This window comes from Rattus norvegicus, chromosome 17, assembly GCF_021556685.1.
Source record: "Rattus norvegicus strain SHRSP/BbbUtx chromosome 17, alternate assembly SHRSP_T2T, whole genome shotgun sequence".
NCBI lineage: Eukaryota > Metazoa > Chordata > Mammalia > Rodentia > Muridae > Rattus > Rattus norvegicus.
This window is the reverse complement of record NC_141550.1, coordinates 2342680-2362871: the sequence shown is the minus strand read 5'-3', so window position 1 is coordinate 2362871 and position 20192 is coordinate 2342680. Positions and strand designations below refer to the sequence as shown.

The following is a 20192-nucleotide window of genomic DNA, read 5'->3' as shown; positions in this document are numbered from 1 at the left end:
AGATGTTGTACAGACCCTAAGAAAACACAAATGCCAACCCAGGTTATTGTATCCAGCAAAATTTTCCATTAACATAGATGGAGAAACCAAGATATTCCATGACAAAACCAAGTTTATGCAATACCTTTTTACAAATCCAGCCCTACAAAGGACAATAGATGGAAAACTCCAACACAAGGAGAGAAACTAGACTGTACAGAAAGCAAGAATATAATTTCCCTGCAATGAAACCAAAAGAAAGACAAACATAATTCCACCTTTAACAATGAAAATAAAAGGAAGCGATAATCACTATTCCTTAATATCTCTCAACATCAATGGTCTCAACTCCCCAATAAAAAGACATAGACTAACAGACTGGATATGTAAGGAGGACCCAGTATTTTGCTGCAAGCAGGAAACACACCTCAGAGACAAAGACAGACAGTACCTCAGAGTAAATGGCTGGAAAACAATTTTGCAAGCAAATGGTCTGAAGAAACAAGCTGAAGTTGCCATCCAAGAGTCATTAAAAAAGATAAGGAAGGACACTTTATATTCATCACAGGAAACATCTACCAAGATGAACTCTCAATCCTAAATATTTATGCTCCAAATGCCAGGGCACCTACATTCATAAAAGGAACCTTACTAAAGCTCAAAGCACACATTGCGCCTCACACGATAATACAAGGAGATTTCAACATCCTACTCTCATCACTGGATACATCATGGAAAAAGAAAATAAAAAGAGGCATAGAGAAACTAACAGAAGTTATGAACCAATTGGATATAACAGATATTTATAGAACATTCCATCCTGGAAGCAAAAGGATATACGTTCTTCTCAGCACCTCATGGAACCTTCTCAAAAATTGACCATATAATCGGTCACAAAACAGGCCTGAACAGATACAGGAAGATAGAAATAATCCCAAGCGTCCTTTCAGATCACCATGTACTAAGACTGGTCTTCAATAACAACAATAATGACAGAAAGCCCACATATACATGGAAGTTGAACAATGCTAAACTCAATGACAACGTGGTCAAGGAAGAAATAAAGAAGGAAATTAAAGACTTCTTAGAATTTAATGAAAATGAAGATAAAACATTCCCAAATTTATGGGACACAATGAAAGTGGTACTAAGAGGAAAACTCATAGCTCTGAGTGCCTGCAAAAAGAAACATGAGAGAGCATATGCCAGCAGCTTGACAGCACACCTTAAAGCTCTAGAACAAAAAGAAATAAATAAACCCAAAAAGTGTAGAAGTCAGGAAATAATCAAACTCAGACCTGAAATCAACCAAATAGGAAAGAAAAGGACTATACAAAGAATCACCAAACTCAGGAGCTGGTTCTTTGAGAAAATTAACGAGATAGATAAACACTTAGCCAGACTAACCAGAGGTCACAGAGAGTGTATCCAAATTAAGAAAATCAGAAATGAAAAGGGAGAGATAACAACAGAATCTGAAGAAATTTTAAAAAATCATCAGATCCTACTACAAAAGCCTATATTCAACAAAACTGGAAAATCTGGAGGAAATGGACAATTTTCTAGACAGATACCAGGTACCAAAGTTAAATCAGGAACAAATAAATCATCTAAACAACCCCATAACTCCAAAAGAATTAGAAGCAGTTATTAAAAGTCTCCCAACCAAAAAGAGCCCAGGTTCAGATGGGTTCAGTGCAGAACACTATCAGACCTTCATAGAAGACCTCATACCAATACTGTCCAAACTATTCCACAAAATTGAAAGAGATGGAGCACTACCAAATTCCTTCTATGAAGCCACAGTTACTCTTATAGCAAAACCACACAAAGACCCAACAAAGAAAGAGAAATTCAGACCAAGTTCCCTTATGAATATCGACGCAAAAATACTCAATAAAATTCTTGCAAACCAAATCCAAGAACATATCAGAACAATCATCCATCATGATCAAGAAGGCTTCATCTCAGGGATGCAGGGATGGTTAAATATACGAAAATCCATCAATGTAACCCACTATTTAAACAAACTCAATGATAAGAACGACATGGTCACTTCATTAGATGCTGAGAAAGCATTTGACAAAATTCAACACCCCTTCATGAGAAAAGTCCTGGAAAGATCAGGAATTCAATGCCCATGTCTAAACATAGTAAAAGCAATTTACAGCAAACCAGTAGCAAACATCAAACTAAATGAAGAGAGACTTGAAGCAATCCCACTAAAATCAGGGACTAGACAAGGCTGCCCACAATCTCCCTACTTATTCAATATAGTACTCGAAGTCCTAGCCAGAGCAATCACTGAAAAGAGGTCAAAGGGATACAAATTGGAAGGGAAGAAATCAAAATATCACTATTTGCAGATGATGCGATAGTGTACTTAAGTGACTCCAAAAGTTCTACCGGAGTACTAGTCAACCTGATAAACAACTTCAGCAAAGGGTCGGCGTATAAAATTAACTCAAACAAATGAGTAGCCTTCCTCTACACAAAGGATAAAGAGGTTGAGAGAGAAATTAACGAAATGACACACTTTACAATAGTTCCAAATAACATAAATATCTTGGTGTGACTTAAACCAAGCAAGTGAAAGATCTGTATGGCAAGAACTTCAAGTCTCTGAAGAAAGAAATTGAAGAAGATCCAAGAAGATGGAAAGAACTTCCATGCTCATGAATTGGCAGGATTAATATAGTAAAGATGGCCATTTTGCCAAAAGCAATCTACAGATTCAATGCAATCCCCATTATATTCCTACTCAATTCTTTATAGAGACAGAAAGAGGAATGTGCAAATTCATTTGGAATAACAAAAAACCCAGGATAGCGAAAACTATACTCAACAATAAAAGAACTTCTGGGGGAATCGCCTTCCCTAACTTCAAGCAGTATTACAGAGCAATAGTCAAAAAACTGTATGGTATTGGTACAGAGACAGGCAGGTAGATCAGTGGTACAGATTGAAGACCCAGAAATGAACCCACACACCTATAGGTACTTGATCTTTGACAAAGGAGCTAACTCATACAATGGAAGAAAGATAGCATTTTCAATAAATGGTGCTGGTTCAACTGGAGGTCAACATATAGAAGAATGCCAATCGATCCATTCTTATCACCATGTACAAAGCTTAAGCCCAAGTGGGTCAAGGACCTCCACATCAAACCAGATACACTCAAATTAATAGGAGAAAAAGTGGGGAAGAGTCTCGAACACTTGGGCACTGGGGAAAATTTCTTGAACAAAACACCAATGGCTTATGCTCTAAGATCAAGAATAGACAAATGGGACCTCATGAAACTGCAAAGCTTTTGTAAACCAAAAGACACTGTCATTAGGACAAAACGGCAACCAACAGATTGGGAAAAGATCTTTACCAATCCTACATCTGACAGAGGGTTAATATCCAAAATACACAAAGAACTCAAGAAGTTACACTCCAGAGAGCCAAATTGCCCTATTAAAAAAGGGGTACAGAGCTAAACAAAACATTCTTAGCTGAGGATTATCGAATGGCCAAAAAGCACCTAAAGAAATGTTCAACATCCTTAGTCATCAGGGAAATGCAAATCAAAACAACCCTGAGATTCCACCTCACACCAGTCAGAATGGCTAAGATAAAAAACTCCGGCGACAGCAGATGCTGGCGAGGATGTTGAGAAAGAGAAATACTCCTTCATTGTTGGTGGGACTGCAAACTGGTACAACCAACTCTGGAAATCAGTCTGGAGGTTCCTCAGAATATTGGACATTATACTACCTGAGGACCAAGTTATACCTCTCTTGGGCATATACTCAAAAGATCCTACAACATATAACAAAGACACATGCTCCACTATGTTCATAGCAGCCTTATTTATAATAGCCAGAAGCTGGAAAGAACCTAGATGCCCTTCAACAGAGGAATGGATTAAAAAATTGTGGTACATCTACACAATGAATTCAGCTATCAAAAACAATGACTTCATGAAATGCATAGGCAAATGAAATGAACTAGAAAATATCATCCTGACTGAGGTTACTCAATCACACAAAAACACACTTGGTATGCACTCATTGGTAAGTGGATATTAGCCAAAAAGCTCAAATTACCCAAGATGCAATCTACAGACCACAGTAAGCTCAAGGAGAAGGATGACCAAAATGCAGATGTTCCCATTCCTTCTTTTTTTCTTTTTTCTTTTTTTTCTTTTTCTTTTTTTCTTTTTTTTTTTTTTTTTTTGGAACTGGGAATCGAACCCAGGGCCTTGTGCTTCCTAGGCAAGCGCTCTGCCACTGAGCTAAATCCCCAACACCCCATTCCTTCTTAAAATGGGGAAAATATTCATAGGAGGTGATATGGAAGCAAAGATTAGAGCAGTGACTCAAGTAATGGCCATTCAGAGCCTGACACACCTGTGGCCCATATATATGCACCCACCAAAACTAGATAAGATTGATGAAGCTAGAAAATGAATGCGGAAAGGGACTGGCTATAGATCTCTCCTGAGAGGCACATCCAGAGCATGTCCAATACAGAGGTCAATGCTAGCAGCAAACCACCAAACTGAGAATAGGGCCCCCTTGGAGGAATTAGAGGAGGTATTGAAAGAGTTGAAGGAGCTTGCAACCCCATAAAAACAACAACCAACCAGAGCTTCTAGGGACTAAACCACTACTGGACTGACCCAGGGCTCCAACTGCATATGTAGCAGAGAATAGCCTTGGTGGGGCACCAGTGGAAGGGAAAGCCCTTGATCTTACCAAGGTTGGAACCCCAGTGCAGGGGAATATGGGGGAGGGCAATACAAGGATTTATAAGGGGAATACATGTATGGGGGATGGGGAGGGAAGGGAATGGGGGATTATGGACAGGACACCGGGAAGGGAAATAACCTTTGAAAGGTAAGTAAAGAAATATATAATAAAAAATTAAAGAAAAATGAAAAATAAAAAGTCATGCCAAGAATGGTCTTTAGAGGAAAATAAATGTCATTGAAAAAATGCAAAGATAAATTAACTTTGAAAAAGAAGAGGCATTCCCTGGCAGAGGCTGTGGCATTACTAAATTACTTTTGATCTTTCCCCTATGAAGACTGTTAGGGGCTGAGTCCCATAACCTGAGACATACAGCTGCAGCCAATGAGTGGTCTGTCTCAAACATCGAACTGACTGAACTATGTCAATGAGGACAGCACATATCCACATAGGACAGTACCCTAACTGGAAATTCAACATTCATTGCATCAACCTAATCGCTCCAAATTGTACACCCACCAATCTTGTGTGTTTTACATTAAAACGTATGAATTAACACTTGGTAGGAAATAACAAAATCACCAAGCCTTGGTCAATCAGGTCTTTCTTTAAAATGGCAAGGCCTGCAGCTGAGTACGTTAAACATTAATGAGTCTGTGAGCTAGCTATTACTGATCCTGTTTCACTCTCCACTGTACACAGGACACTGTTTCTACTGTTGTGGTCTGAGAGCAGAAGCCATGCTCCACATGCAAATCCTCTCCCTGTTACTGCAATGCAGTTCATTCCATGACTCAAATAGGTAATTTTAAAACTCTCTTGTGGTACTACACTTAAATTGAAGAATTTAGAAACTTTAATCAAGAAGAAAGCAAGGGGGATAAGGGCACAAGAGCAGCAAGTCCACTGCATCTGAGACACCGCCGGAACCTGAAGGGACCAACTGGATAAACAGATCTCTGCACCCAAATCCCTTGGGAGGGAGAGCTGAACCTTCAGAGAGGCAGACACGCCTGGGAAACCAGAAGAGACTGCATTCTGCCCACATCTCTGACTCCAGAGGAAAACACCAAACGCCATCTGGAACCCTGGTGCTCAGAAGCTCCCGGAAAGTGCGGTGCAGATCTTCCTGGTTGCTGCCCCCGCTGAGAGCTCATAAGCAACACCCCACGAGCAGACTTGACCCTCGGGACCACAGGTAAGACAAACTTGGCGACCTGCTTGGTCAATTCAAGACACAGGCCCACAGGAACAGCTGAAGACCTGTAGATAGGAAAAACTACACGCCCGAAAGCAGAACACTCTGTCCCCATATCTGGCTGAAAGGAAACAGGAAAACAGGTCTACAGCACTCCTAAAATACAGGCTTCTAGGACAGTCTAGTCACTGTCAGAAATAGCAGAACAAAGTAACACTAGAGATAATCTGATGGCGAGAGGCAAGCGCAGGAACCCTGGCAACAGAAACCAAGACTACATGGGATCATCGGAGCCCAATTCTCCCACCAAAGCAAACACGGAATATCCAAACACACCAGAAAAACAAAATCTAGTTTCAAAATCATATTTGATCATGATGCTGGAGGACTTCAAGAAAGACATGAAGAACTGCCTTAGAGAAACATAGGAAAACATAAATAAACAAGTAGAAGCCTACAGAGAGGAATCACAAATATCCTTGAAAGAATTCCAGCAAAACACAATCAAACAATTGAAGGAATTAAAAATGGAAAGAGAAGCAATGTAGAAAGAACACATGGAAACAACCCTGGATATAGAAAACCAAACAAAGAGACAAGGAACCATAGATACAAGCATCACCAATAGAATACCAGAGATAGAAGAGAGAATCTCAGGAGCAGAAGATTCCATAGAAATCATCGACTCAACTGTCAAAGATAATGTAAGGTGGAAAAAGCTATTGGTCCAAAACATACAGGAAATCCAGGACTCAATGAGAAGATCAAACCTAAGGATAATAGGTATAGAAGAGAGTGAAGACTCCCAGCTCAAAGGACCAGTAAATATCTTCAACAAAATCATAGAAGAAAACTTCCCTAACCTAAAAAAAGAGATACCCATAGGCATACAAGAAGCCTACAAACTCCAAATAGATTGGACCAGAAAAGAAACACCTCCCGACACATAGTAGTCAAAACACCAAATGCACAAAATAAAGAAAGAATATTAAAAGCAGTAAGGGAAAAAGGTCAAGTAACATATAAAGGCAGACCTATCAGAATCACACCAGACTTTTCGACAGAGACTATGAAAGCCAGAAGATCCTGGACAGATGTCATACAGACCCTAAGAGAACACAAATGCCAGCCCAGGTTACTGTATCCTGTAAAACTCTCAATTAACATAGATGGAGAAACCAAGATATTCCATGACAAAACCAAATTTACACAATATCTTTCTACAAATCCAGCACTACAAAGGATAAAAATGGTAAAGCCCAACATAAGGAGGCAAGCTACACCCTAGAAAAAGCAAGAAACTAATCGTCTTGGCAACAAAACAAAGAGAAGAAGAGCACACAAACATAACCTCACATCCAAATATGATTATAACAGGAAGCAATAATCACTATTCCTTAATATCTCTCAACATCAATGGTCTCAACTCCCCAATAAAAAGACATAGATTAACAAACTGGATACGCAATGAGGACCCTGAATTCTGCAGCCTACAGGAAACGCACCTCAGAGACAAAGACAGACACTACCTCAGAGTGAAAGGCTGGAAAACAACTTTCCAAGCAAATGGTCGGAAGAAGCAAGCTGGAGTAGCCATTCTAATATCAAATAAAATCAATTTTCAACTAAAAGTCATCAAAAAAGATAAGGAAGGACACTTCATATTCAAAGAAAAAATCCACCAAGATGAACTCTCAAAACTAAATATCTATGCCCCACATACAAGGACACCTACATACGGAAAAGAAACCTTACTAAAGCTCAAAACACACATTGCACCTCACATAATAACAGTAGGAGATTTCAACACCCCACTCTCATCAATGGACAGATCATGGAAACAGAAATTAAACAGAGACGTAGACAGACTAAGAGAAGTCATGAACCAAATGGACTTAACAGATATTTATACAATATTCTATCCTGAAGCAAAAGGATATACCTTCTTCTCAGCTCCTCATGGTACTTTCTCCAAAACTGACCATATAATTGGTCAAAAACGGGCCTCAACAGGTACAGAAAGATAGAAATAATCCCATGCGTGCTATCAGACCACCACGGCCTAAAGCTGCTCTTCAATAACAATAAGGGAAGAATGCCCACATATACGTGGAAATTGAACAATGCTCTACTCAACGATAACCTGGTCATGGAAGAAATAAAGAAAGAAATTAAAGAGTTCCTAGAATTTAATGAAAAGGAAAGTACAACATACCCAAACTTATGGGACACAATGAAAGCTGTGCTAAGAGGAAAACTCATAGCTCTGAGTGCCTGCAGAAAGAAACAGGAGAGAGCATATGTCAGCAGCTTGACAGCACACCTAAAAGCTCTAGAACAAAAAGAAGCAAATACACCCAGGAGGAGTAGAAGACAGGAAATAATCAAACTCAGAGCTGAAATCAGCCAAGTAGAAACAAAAAGGACCATAGAAAGAATCAACAGAACCAAAAGCTGGTTCTTTGGAAAATCAACAAGATAGATAAACTCTCAGCCAGACTAATGAGAGGACACAGAGAGTGTGTCCAAATTAACAAAATCAGAAATGAAAAGGGAGACATAACTAAAGATTCAGAGGAAATTCAAAAAATCATCAGATCTTACTATAAAAGCCTACATTCAAAAAACTTGAAAATCTGCAGGAAATGGACAATTTCCTAGACAGATACCAGGTATGGAAGTTAAATCAGGAACAGATAAACCAGTTAAACAACCCCATTACTCCTAAGGAAATAGAAGCAGTCATTAAAGGTCTCCCAACCAAAAAGAGCCCAGGTCCAGACGGGTTTAGTGCAGCATTCTATCAGACCTTCATAGAAAGAGAACTTCAGACCAATTTCCCTTATGAATATCGACACAAAAATACTCAATAAAATTCTGGCAAACCGAATCAAAGAGCACATCAAAACAATCATCCACCATGATCAAGTAGGCTTCATCCCAGGCATGCATGGATGGTTTAATATACGGAAAACCATCAACGTGGTCCAATATGTAAACAAACTGAAAGAACAAAACCACATGATCATTTCATTAGATGCTGAGAAAGCATTTGACAAAATTCAACACCCCTTCATGATAAAACTCCTCGAAAGAATAGGAACTCAAGGCCCATACCTAAACATAGTAAAAGCTATATACAGCAAACCAGTTGTTAACATTAAACTAAATGGAGAGAAACTTGAAGCAATCCCACTAAAATCAGGGACTAAACAAGGCTGCCCACTTTCTCCCTACTTATTCAATATAGTTCTTGAAGTTCTAGCCAGAGCAATCAGACAACAAAAGGAAATCAAGGGGATACAGATTGGAAAAGAAGAAGTCAAAATATCACTATTTGCAGATGATATGATAGTATATTTAAGTGATCCCAAAAGTTCCACCAGAGAACTACTAAAGCTGATAAACAACTTCAGTAAAGTGGCTGGGTTTAAAATTTTCTCAAATAAATCAGTAGCCTTCCTCTACACAAAAGAGAAATAAGCCGAGAAAGAAATTAGGGAAATGACACCCTTCATAATAGACCGAAACAATATAAAGTACCTCGGTGTGACTTTAACCAAGCAAGTAAAAGATCTGTACAATAAGAACTTCAAGACTCTGAAGAAAGAAATTGAAGAAGACCTCAGAAGATGGAAAGATCTCCCATGCTCATGGATTGGCAGGATTAATATAGTAAAAATGGCCATTTTACCAAAAGTGATCTACAGATTCAATGCAATCCCCACCAAAATACCAATCCAATTCTTCAAAGAGTTAGACAGAACAATTTGCAAATTCATCTGGAATAACAAAAAACCCAGGATAGCTAAAACTATTCTCAACAATGAAAGGACTTCAGGGGGAATCACTATCCCTGAACTCAAGCAGTATTACAGAGCAATAGTGATCAAAAACTGCATGGTACTGGTACAGAAACAGACAGCTAGACCAATGGAACAGAATTGAAGACCCAGAAATGAACCCACACACCTATGGGCACTTGATTTTTGACAAAGGAGCCAAAACCATCCAATGGAAAAAAGATAGCATTTTTAGCAAATGGTGCTGGTTCAACTGGAGGGCAACATGTAGAAGAATGCAGATCAATCCATGCTTATCACCCTGTACAAAGCTTAAGTCCAAGTGGATCAAGGACCTCCACATCAAACCAGATACACTCAAACTTATAGAAGAAAAACTAGGACAGCACCTTGAACACATGGGCACTGGAAAAAATTCCCTGAACAAAACACCAATGGCTTATGCTCTAAGATCAAGAATCGACAAATGGGATCTCATAAAACTGCAAAACTTCTGTAAGGCAAAGGACACTGTGGTTAGGACAAAATGGCAACCAACAGATTGGGAAAAGATCTTTACCAATCCTACAACAGATAGAGGGCTTGTATCCAAAATATACATAGAACTCAAGAAGTTACACCGCAGGGAGCCAAATAACCCTACTAAAAAATGGGGTTCAGAACTAAACAAAGAATTCACAGCTGAGGAATGCCGAATGGCTGAGAAATACCTAAAGAAATGTTCAACATCTTCAGTCATAAGGGAAATGCAAATCAAAACAACCCTGAGATTTCACCTCACACCAGTGAGAATGGCTAAGATCAAAAACTCAGGTGACAACAAATGCTGGCGAGGATGTGGAGAAAGAAGAACACTTCTCCATTGTTGGTGGGATTGCAGACTGGTACAACCATTCTCGAAATCTGTCTGGAGGTTCCTCAGAAAATGGGACATTGAACTACTTGAGGATCCAGCTATACCTCTCCTGGGCATATACCCAAAAGATGCCCCAACATATAAAAAAGACACATGCTCCACTATGTTCATAGCAGCCTTATTTTTGATAGCCAGAAGCTGGAAAGAACCCAGATGCCCTTCAACAGAGGAATGGATACAGAAAATGTGGTACATCTACACAATGGAATATTACTCAGCTATCAAAAACAATGCCTTTATGAAATTCATAGACAAATGGTTGGAACTGGAAAATATCATCCTGAGTGAGGTAACCCAATCACAGAAAAACTCACATGGTATGCACTCATTGATAAGTGGCTATTAGCCCAAATGCTTGAATTACCCTACATGCATAGAACACATGAAACTCAAGACAGATGATCAAAATGTGAATGCTTCACTCCTTTAAAAGGGGAACAAGAATACCCTTGGCAGGGAATAGAGAGGCAAAGATTGAAACAGAGACAGAAGGAACACCCATTCAGAGCCTGCCCCACATGTGGCCCATACATATACAGCCACCCAATTAGACAAGATGGATGAAGCAAAGAAGTGCAGGCTGACAGGAGCTGGATATAGATCTCTCCTGAGAGACACAGCCAGAATACAGCAAATACAGAAGCGAATGCCAGCAGCAAACCACTGAACTGAGAATAGGACCACCGTTGAAGGAATCAGAGAAAGAACTGGAAGAGCTTGAAGGGGCTTGAGACCCCATATGAACAACAATGCCAAGCAACTAGAGCTTCCAGGGACTAAGCCACTACCTAAAGACTATACATGGACTGACCCTGGACTCTGACCTCATAGGTAGCAATTAATATCCTAGTAAGGGCACCAGTGTAAGGGGAAGCCCTGGGTCCTGCTAAGACTGAACCCCCAGTGAACGTGATTGTTGGGGGGAGGGCGGCAATGGGGGGAGGATGGGGAGGGGAACACCCATAGAGAAGGGGAGGGATTTGGGGGATGTTTACCCGGAAACCGGGAAACGGAATAGCATTCAAAATGTAAATAAGAAATACTGAAGTTAATTAAAAAAAAAAAAAGGAGGTAGAAAGTATAAAACCTCGGGTGGGGTACTGAGGGGCTAAGGCGGATGCTAAGGGAAGTTTCTGAAGAACAGCAGCTGTAGACTACCTACAGGGAAAAATGGAAAGAAATGCAACACTCCCATGAAGTCAGCAGGAACTACCATACAATGAACAAAAGAAAGAGGGCTCTATCAAACAATTCTGCACACTGAGAACAGAGTAATTTCATCAAAATTACTGACCATGACTACAGTGGTTTGCAACTGACTACATCAGCCCCACGTGGTAGGAATTATTGGTGAAAGACCCCCAAAGAGGACCTTTCCCTCAGGAGGAGTCCCAAGCGCCCAATGACCGAGCCGAGTCCACTCGGATGCAATCAGCAAGAGGGTTTATTGGAAAACACAGGTACCTGCGGGCACACAGTCTCTTCGGAGGACTTGCGCGCCCAGCAGCTCCAGCATGGGGCTTTTATAGGGATTGGGGAAGCAGAAGCGGGCGTACAGAAGCAGATGCATAGTTACAGGGATTGGTGGATTCAAACGAGGCACATAGACATGTTCACATATGATTGGCTATTTCACATGATGAGGTAATAAGGCATAGCTACACACATTGGCAGGTTTGGGGCGTCCTGGATGTCGGGGGCTGGGGGCTTATCTCTTCCTGCCAGGTGGCCTGTGAGTCAGATCCGGTACTCCTGGTCTGTTCTGCATTCTTTCCTTATCTTTATGGCTTGCCAGTCCTGCCTAGACAGTGTTTCCTGTGCTCCTTTATCTTTATGGCCTGCTAGTCCTGGCTGTAGGGCTTAGCCCTCGGTCTGTGACCTTTTGGGGTTTATTCTTTTAATTTTGTATCTGTGGCCTTTTGGGGTTTATTCTTTTAATTTTGTATCTCCAAACCTAGAATTCGTATAATTCTCCTTTCATTCCCTTCTCCTTCTACTAAATAATTCTAATCTTAGAATTTTGATATCAAGTCTTGTATTTGGCCTCCCCAGTTGTCCTAACTGACTGGTACTGTTGTCTCAGTCACACAGGGTCCAAAAACTAAAACCAAGAAAATTATTAATAATGGCCCAGCTGTAGCAGAGAGTAGGGTAGTCATCCAGGGAGACTGAGTGAACCAAGACTCAAACCAACCTTGTTAAGCGTCTCTATCTTTTTGTAGGAGTCAAGCCTATTAACTAGTTTCTTTAACATACATGGACCTATAATCAGGAGCAGAAGCAAAACTAAGAAGGGTCCCATAGGGGAAGATATCAGAGTAGTTATCCAAGGAGATCTACTAACCCAGCTCTCGAACCATTCCTGATGTGCTTCTCTGTCTTTCTGTCTTTTATCTAACCTTTCTCTAAATTTATTCATGGAGTCTTTAATCACTCCTGAATGGCAGTTCTGAATTCTCTATAAGCCTTGCATTGCAACAGCAGATGTCCTTGTGCTGCCCTTGCAGCACCTAGATAGCCTTAGCCCTAAGTAATTCTCAACTCCTTCTTTTTGTGTCTTACTAAGTCTTTAGCATCAGGATTCCAATCTGGACACTATCTGAATCTATACACCAAGGTCATGACTGTCTTTCAGAACTTCTAAACTCATACAGGTTGTGATCCCTGAGGCACAGTCCCAAGAAGTGTTAGGAGTACTAACATATGCAATGTTACATCATTTGCAATAGAAATCAAGCCTATTTCCACACCTATCCCGATGGAACGAGGGCAAACATGAAATTCTTGTTTCTAAAGCACACTCCTCAAGTGAGCATTATAGCAACCTCCCAGTCAGTTTCTGATGTATCCACTTATCTGATGTGTAATCTAGGGAGCTTTTTGAAGATCTGAGTGTCCCTCTAGGTCTCAGCTCTCAGCCCCAACAGCTAGTATGTGGCTGGTGAGGGCTGAGAATTGACGGCTGTCAGGGTGGTCAGTAGCACCAGGTACAGTCCTTTCCAGCGATGCTCAAGTGTCTGGGCTCAGTGTAGCTGCTTCCGACCTGGAACTGATGAGATGTCTCAGGGGTCTCCGGGGCATAGGCTGCTGTCAGCTGTGAGCAGATTTCTTTCTGTATCACCTGTAGGTCTTTTAGCCTGGCACACAAATCATTATTACTATGGCACTATGACATGTTGGTTCAGTAACATCATCTAATACAGTCAGGGGGGCTGAGGGCCCATAAAAGATCTCAAAGGGGGTAAGGCTGAATCTGGAAGGGGTATTTCTTGCTCTGAAGAGAGCAAGAAGGAAGGAGTGCCACCCAGTCTGTGCCAGTCTCCATGGTCAATTTGGTCAGGGTCTCTTTTAGAGTTCTATTTATTTACTCTACCTGTTCTGAACTTTGAGGTCTGTAAATACAATGTAATTTCCAATCGACCTCTAAATACTTGGCCACACCCTGGCTTACCTTGGCAACGAAAGTAGGGCCGTTGTCTGACCAGATTACCTTGGGCATTCCAGACCTGGGGAAGATTTCTTCCAGTATCTTCTTGATGATTGCAGAGGCTGTCTCTCGTTTGGTGAGGAAAGCTTCTATCTATTCCTGAAAAAGTATCTACAAGCACTAGGAGATACTTGTGATTATATTTTTCTGGTTTTATCTCAATGAAGTTCACTTCGACTTTTCACTAAACTCTCTAGGTCTCTTTGCCCTGTTTGCTTGCTAAGCATTCACTTATTGTCATACCTTATACTTTCTACTGCCTCTCTGGCTAAAATCTTAAAGTCTATTACATACACTTAACTACTTGGACAAACTTTTTATCTCCTAAATGAGTCCATTTCTGTATTTGGTAAAGTGAGTCTTTTTTTGTTCTCTGGGGAGTATAGCTTTCCCCTCAAGTGCGTCATTGTCTTTTTTTTTTTTTCGTTTAAGCAATTTGGGCCTTTTCTTCTGTTTTACATTCTAAGTGAGGCCATCCCTTAGTCCGATCCTAGTTCTCAGTGGCTGTCTCTTGCAGGCCTTCAACCAGGATAGGCTCCTGCATAGCCATTTCCCAAGCCACTTTATCTGCTTTGTTACTGCCCAATGCCACTGAATCTCTTCCCTCCTGATATCCTGAGCAATGAATAGTACTCATAGTTGTTGGCTTCACCAGGTTATCTAAGAGATGGCAAAGGCATCTGTGGCACTGATGTACTGGGGGGTTGAGGTTCAGCCATCCTAGATGACATTGTGTTGTCCACCATGGCAGCACCCACTTATCTCTGACCTTCATGAAGAGAACTGTTCCCGTCTGTGGACAAGGTAGCCTCGGCTTTCAGCAGGGGTCAATCAGCCAGTCGCAGAGGTCTTTCCTCCACCCATGGGCTTCTGCCAGTGCTTGACACTCGTGTTGCAGTGACTCCAGATCCGGATTGGGCAGCAAGGTGACCAGATTGTCCCCAACCGGTAGAGAATCTAGTCCATGGCAGCTGACCAGTGGTCCCATCTTTTGGGACACTATTCAAAGGCAAGACATCAGCCACTCTATCACAGTTTAAGTCCTGGATTGGGTGATAATTGTTAGTGCCCAGCTGGCAGCAGTGATATGTTCCAAGTAGAACAGCACTAAGCCATTCATCTCCCAGCATCGGGTACTGGTGCACTGAGACAGGTCTTAAGCTCCGCATACACAGTCTGTAGATATGCATACACATGGCCTCACCCAGCCATTTCAGCCCACGCAAGCCATTTTGGGGAGCAATTTTCTCATGAGCAAGGGATGGGGGCAGTCAGGGATGACTATGAACTAGTGGGTTACCCGGCCCACGCCAAGGTCCACTGTTCTTCGGGCAGTCCATAAGTATTGTTTGTTGCCAGTAGGCCCCTGTACCCAAGGTCTTTGGATACTGGCCCACTGGAGCATAGGAGCACAGAGCATTGGGTCCCTGTATCCATAAAACAACTGGGTAGGCTTCCCTCCTATCTCTGCACATAGCCAGCACTCCAGGACCGAAAGGCTCTCCAGTGTCCCCTCTTGTTCTTTCTGGGGCAGTCCCTGACCCAGTGTCTTTTTTTTTTCTTTGCATTAGGCACACTGATCTTTAGCCAGGAATTCTCTTCTGTTGCCAGGTACTGTCTTCCTAGGTTCCCTAACTACTGTGGCCAGTATATGTTCCTCTCTTGTCTTTTATCTCTCTTTAGCTCTCTAGCTTCCTCTTCTTTTTGTCTCTTTTCTTCCCTAGCTTTCTGCTCTTTTTACCTTCTTTTCTCTTTCTCTTTGTTTAACGTTACTTTCTCTGTAACTTATACTAACTCTCAGCAACTTAGCTTAACCCTTCAAATTTCTGTAACTTTCTCTTCATACCCTTTCCTTATCTTAGCCAGATTGGTGGGGCATTTTCCAGCCCCTAGGAGACCCACCCTTGGAGCCTGGGGGCAGACCTGGAGCACTCCCTACCTTCAGGCGTATTGAAGTCAACAGTCAGGAGCCTTCCATCCATGTCTGGAACATTCTTTCTGGCCTCTAGCAGGATTCTGTCTTTCCTTGGTGGTAAAGAAGATCTGTAACAGTTACTAACAAGCATCTCACGTGGGATGGTGAGAAAACAAGAGGAGAGAGGTCCACTGAAGAGGACAAATAGCATTTAGTCACACAGCTAAACCAGGAGGCCTTTTTCTGGACAAAAAGGCCACTGTAAATATAAGCACAAGCTTTGTCTATGAAACAGAAAGGCGAGCAGAGAGTCAGCCTAGCTGTTACCAGCTGTCTCTCTGGGCTTAGATTTTCCCTTAAGGAGTACCTACCTCCCTTCAGTGTCAGCTTGGTGGCTTTGTCTCTCAAGAGAACTAGCCTCCAAATGACACTAGGCTTTTAGTAACAACTAATAACAAAAGGATGGAGAGATGGTTAGAACCTGGTTGCTAGATGCCAGGTGGCTGAAAAAAGAATCATAACCAGTTCACCTGGGGCTATCAGGACCTAAGTAGCAGCCCTTTACCAAACGGTCTCACTGGGTTTAAAAGCCCATGGAAAAGAAAACATTAATCCTGACTGGCAAAACAAAGTTCTTCACAGTTGTAGATTCTTTGAAACTATTTTAGGGGCTCTTTTTGTCCCCCAGCCTGGGGCATTTTAACCATAGGGGCAGGAACTGGCTGCTGTGGGGATAGGACCAAAGGCACTCTCCATGTTAATGATGATCAGCGAGAAAAGTAATTTAATGTTGGAGACCGACTCCTCCCTTGGAATAAGGACAGCATATAAGGCAGGCTTCCTTAAAGAACTTCTCTTAATGAGCGCTCTCCTTCTGTGAGCAAATGTCAGAAATTCCTTTGTTTTCCTTATAGTCCTCTCCCACCTCGCTCTCAGCCTTTTTAGATAGTTCTTCCCGTAGCATTTCTAACACCGCCTGTCCCTTTTTTTATAGCCTGTTGACAGCATTTCTGATCTTTTAGGCAGCTACGCACTAAGTGCCATACCGGCTGAAACTCCGCCTTTCAGATTCCTTACTCCCGGGGCTGGGGATTTAGCTCAGTGGTTAGAGTGCTTACCTAGGAAGCGCAAGGCCCTGGGTTCGGTCCCCAGCTCCGAAAAAAGAACCAAAAAAAAAAAAAAGATTCCTTACTCCCAAGGAAAATTTAAATCTTTCCCAGCTCATCACAGCTGGCTGGGAGCACAAGCACAGATAAAACACTATGGTTTTGTTTTGTTTTTCTTTCCTTTTTTTAGAGCTGGGGACCGAATCCAGGGCTTTGCGCTTGCTAGGCAAGAGCTCTACCACTGAGCTAAATCCCCAACCCCCAAAACACTATGTTTTAAAAATTAACTTTGGCTATCAACCAACACACCGCCACTAGAGCGGGGTCCACAAAATTAAGTTTCTTACTCACTAAGCGTTAAGGGGACCAAGTAAAACTCTTCGACGAACAAAGCAAACAGTTTCATGATTTCAAACACAGTCATCGGTCCAAGATTTTAAACACAGTCGTCAGTCCAAATTCAAACACGAAACAAAAGTCAAAAAGACACTAACAGACACCAACACGTCCAGAAAACCACAGTCAGGTCACAAAGAAGACAAACAATTCCAACAGTCAAACAAGTAACAAACAGACGCGCCGCGCGGCTTTGGTACCAAACTGAAACCAAGAATTCAGACGGAGTCAGTGAGGGTCTTGGATCCTCTACTCCAATAAAATTCAGACGGAGTCATCAAGGGTGCGGATCCCTCTGAAAACGGACGGAGGTGCCACGGATCCGGATCTCCCTCTCCTCCAACCACCCTTGGAACGTCTTCCAGGGCTGCGGGGGAGAAGTCCGAGCTCGTCAGCTCCTTCTCTGGCCCACCCAGATAGTCCCCAGATCTGAGCCTATTGATCGATCGTTCACAGGACAAGACACAACAGACAAGACAAACACCGGCCGGCTTACCTCCCGGTGGGTGGTCGGTGATCTCTGGGCGGAGGGTCTCCAAATCCCGGACGAGCCCCCATAATGAAAGACCCCCAAAGAGGACCTTTCCCTCAGGAGGAGTCCCAAGCGCCCAATGACCGAGCCGAGTCCACTCGGATGCAATCAGCAAGAGGGTTTATTGGAAAACACAGGTACCTGCGGGCACACAGTCTCTTCGGAGGACTTGCGCGCCCAGCAGCTCCAGCATGGGGCTTTTATAGGGATTGGGGAAGCAGAAGCGGGCGTACAGAAGCAGATGCATAGTTACAGGGATTGGTGGATTCAAACGAGGCACATAGACATGTTCACATATGATTGGCTATTTCACATGATGAGGTAATAAGGCATAGCTACACACATTGGCAGGTTTGGGGCGTCCTGGATGTCGGGGGCTGGGGGCTTATCTCTTCCTGCCAGGTGGCCTGTGAGTCAGATCCGGTACTCCTGGTCTATTCTGCATTCCTTTCCTTATCTTTATGGCTTGCCAGTCCTGCCTAGACAGTGTTTCCTGTGCTCCTTTATCTTTATGGCCTGCTAGTCCTGGCTGTAGGGCTTAGCCCTCAGTCTGTGACCTTTTGGGGTTTATTCTTTTAATTTTGTATCTGTGGCCTTTTGGGGTTTATTCTTTTAATTTTGTATCTCCAAACCTAGAATTCGTATAATTCTCCTTTCAATTGGAATCTCAGGATCAGAGATATCCCCTCTCCAAAGGACCTGGCCCCAGACCATTACCAGCTCTCCCAAGCACATGGCTGGTTTTACAGAAGGAGCTCTATTTCTTGTTTTTGTTTTTTTAACAAATACATCAAGGCATTAAGGAAAGGCTCCAAGTTCTGGGACCCAGGCTGTTACATGCTCAGCCAAAGATATGGCTCATTTTCAGAGGGAACCATGTAATTCTCCATCCATGAAGGCCTCACGGAGAGCCTTGCTCAATCAGGCCATTCTGCAACACAACAGTGCTTTTCCTTTTCGAATGGTATCACCAGATGTCTTGTCCATGGGACAGAACTATGCTTTTCTCAAGAAGAAAAGCAGTCCTTTATGGCACACCAGGCCTTAGTGTTAGTTACAACCCCACAATGCTCCATTGAGCAGTTTTTTAATAGGCTGGTCTTTGACCCGGTCATGGACATTGTGGGTGTTTGGTAATTAAGGTTCTCTTCTTTTATATGATCTGGAGCCATATCTCCCCACAACCCTGAGAAACAAACATGTGTATCCTACCACCCTAATCTCTGACATGATTGGTTAACATACTACTTCTATGTGGGATGTTTTAAAGGGAGTCATTCCCTCAACTAAATTTTACTCTGTGTGACCTACTATTTTCCAAACTTTGGATAATCCTTTAAATCACAGATTCTAATCTCATCACAGCTTAAATTTGGAGCGTTACACAGTGGGTGAGATGGGTTTTACAGTCTCCACGAAATTAACTCCAAACGGATGTTAAGCAGCAAGGGCACACCTTCTACAACATACCAGACAAACCAGGCCTCTCCGAATTTGGCATATACCTAAGGATTTTTCTACATGCAAGCCCTTGCTCCAAAATGAAGTTATCCAGATGCCACCACTGAGTACATCTAGCAGCTCAGATCATAGGGAACCACACAGGGGGCTGTTAGTTTCCACTCCATACAAGGGTTGGGCCTGCCACCCGGACTCCCGCTTCTCAAGTCACCTTCTCTTCAGGTTAGGGGCAGTGGTCCCAGGCTCACCATATTGCCATTCACTTGCAATTCACCCGTCCGAACTCTGCTAAGGCACAGAGAAGCAGAGGTCAAACCACATCAAACCAATCCATTATGGTTGCTCTGCAATGGAGATGAACCTGCAGCAGAGACCCAAGTGCTCAGAAGTACCTGCTCTTCTGATCGGAAGGTCTTCTTGGAGGTCCTCATTGGCCAGTGAATCTTGAGTGACATGTGCACCAACGTTAGGCTAAGAATGGGAGGAACCTACAGCAGGCAGGAAAGCATTCGGAAGTTCCTGCCCCTTCTAAGTGGAAAGTGTTCTTATAGACCCTGATTGGCTGCTGCATCTTGAGTGACGTGAGCACTGCCCTTAGGGTTAGAGTGCATTGAAAGTACACAGTAAAGGCTTTCCTGCCCCAGGATTCTAGTGTAGGAG

At 42.4% G+C, this 20192-nt stretch overlaps 1 protein-coding gene across 2 annotated transcripts in view; it reads right to left on the bottom strand.

The window, feature by feature from the left end:
* Window positions 1-11993: 11993 nt before the first annotated feature.
* The window catches only part of LOC147999929 (zinc finger protein 431-like), a 44402-nt gene continuing 36203 nt past the window's right edge, over window positions 11994-20192 (bottom strand). The window contains exon 4 of one of the 2 annotated variants that reach the window (XM_087591773.1): window positions 11994-13772. In XM_087591773.1, coding sequence (XP_087447899.1) covers window positions 13610-13772 — 163 coding nt within the window. In that variant the 3' untranslated portion in view covers window positions 11994-13609. Of the gene's footprint in view, window positions 13794-20192 lie in introns of both variants that reach the window. The other variant, XM_087591774.1, reaches the window with a different exon arrangement.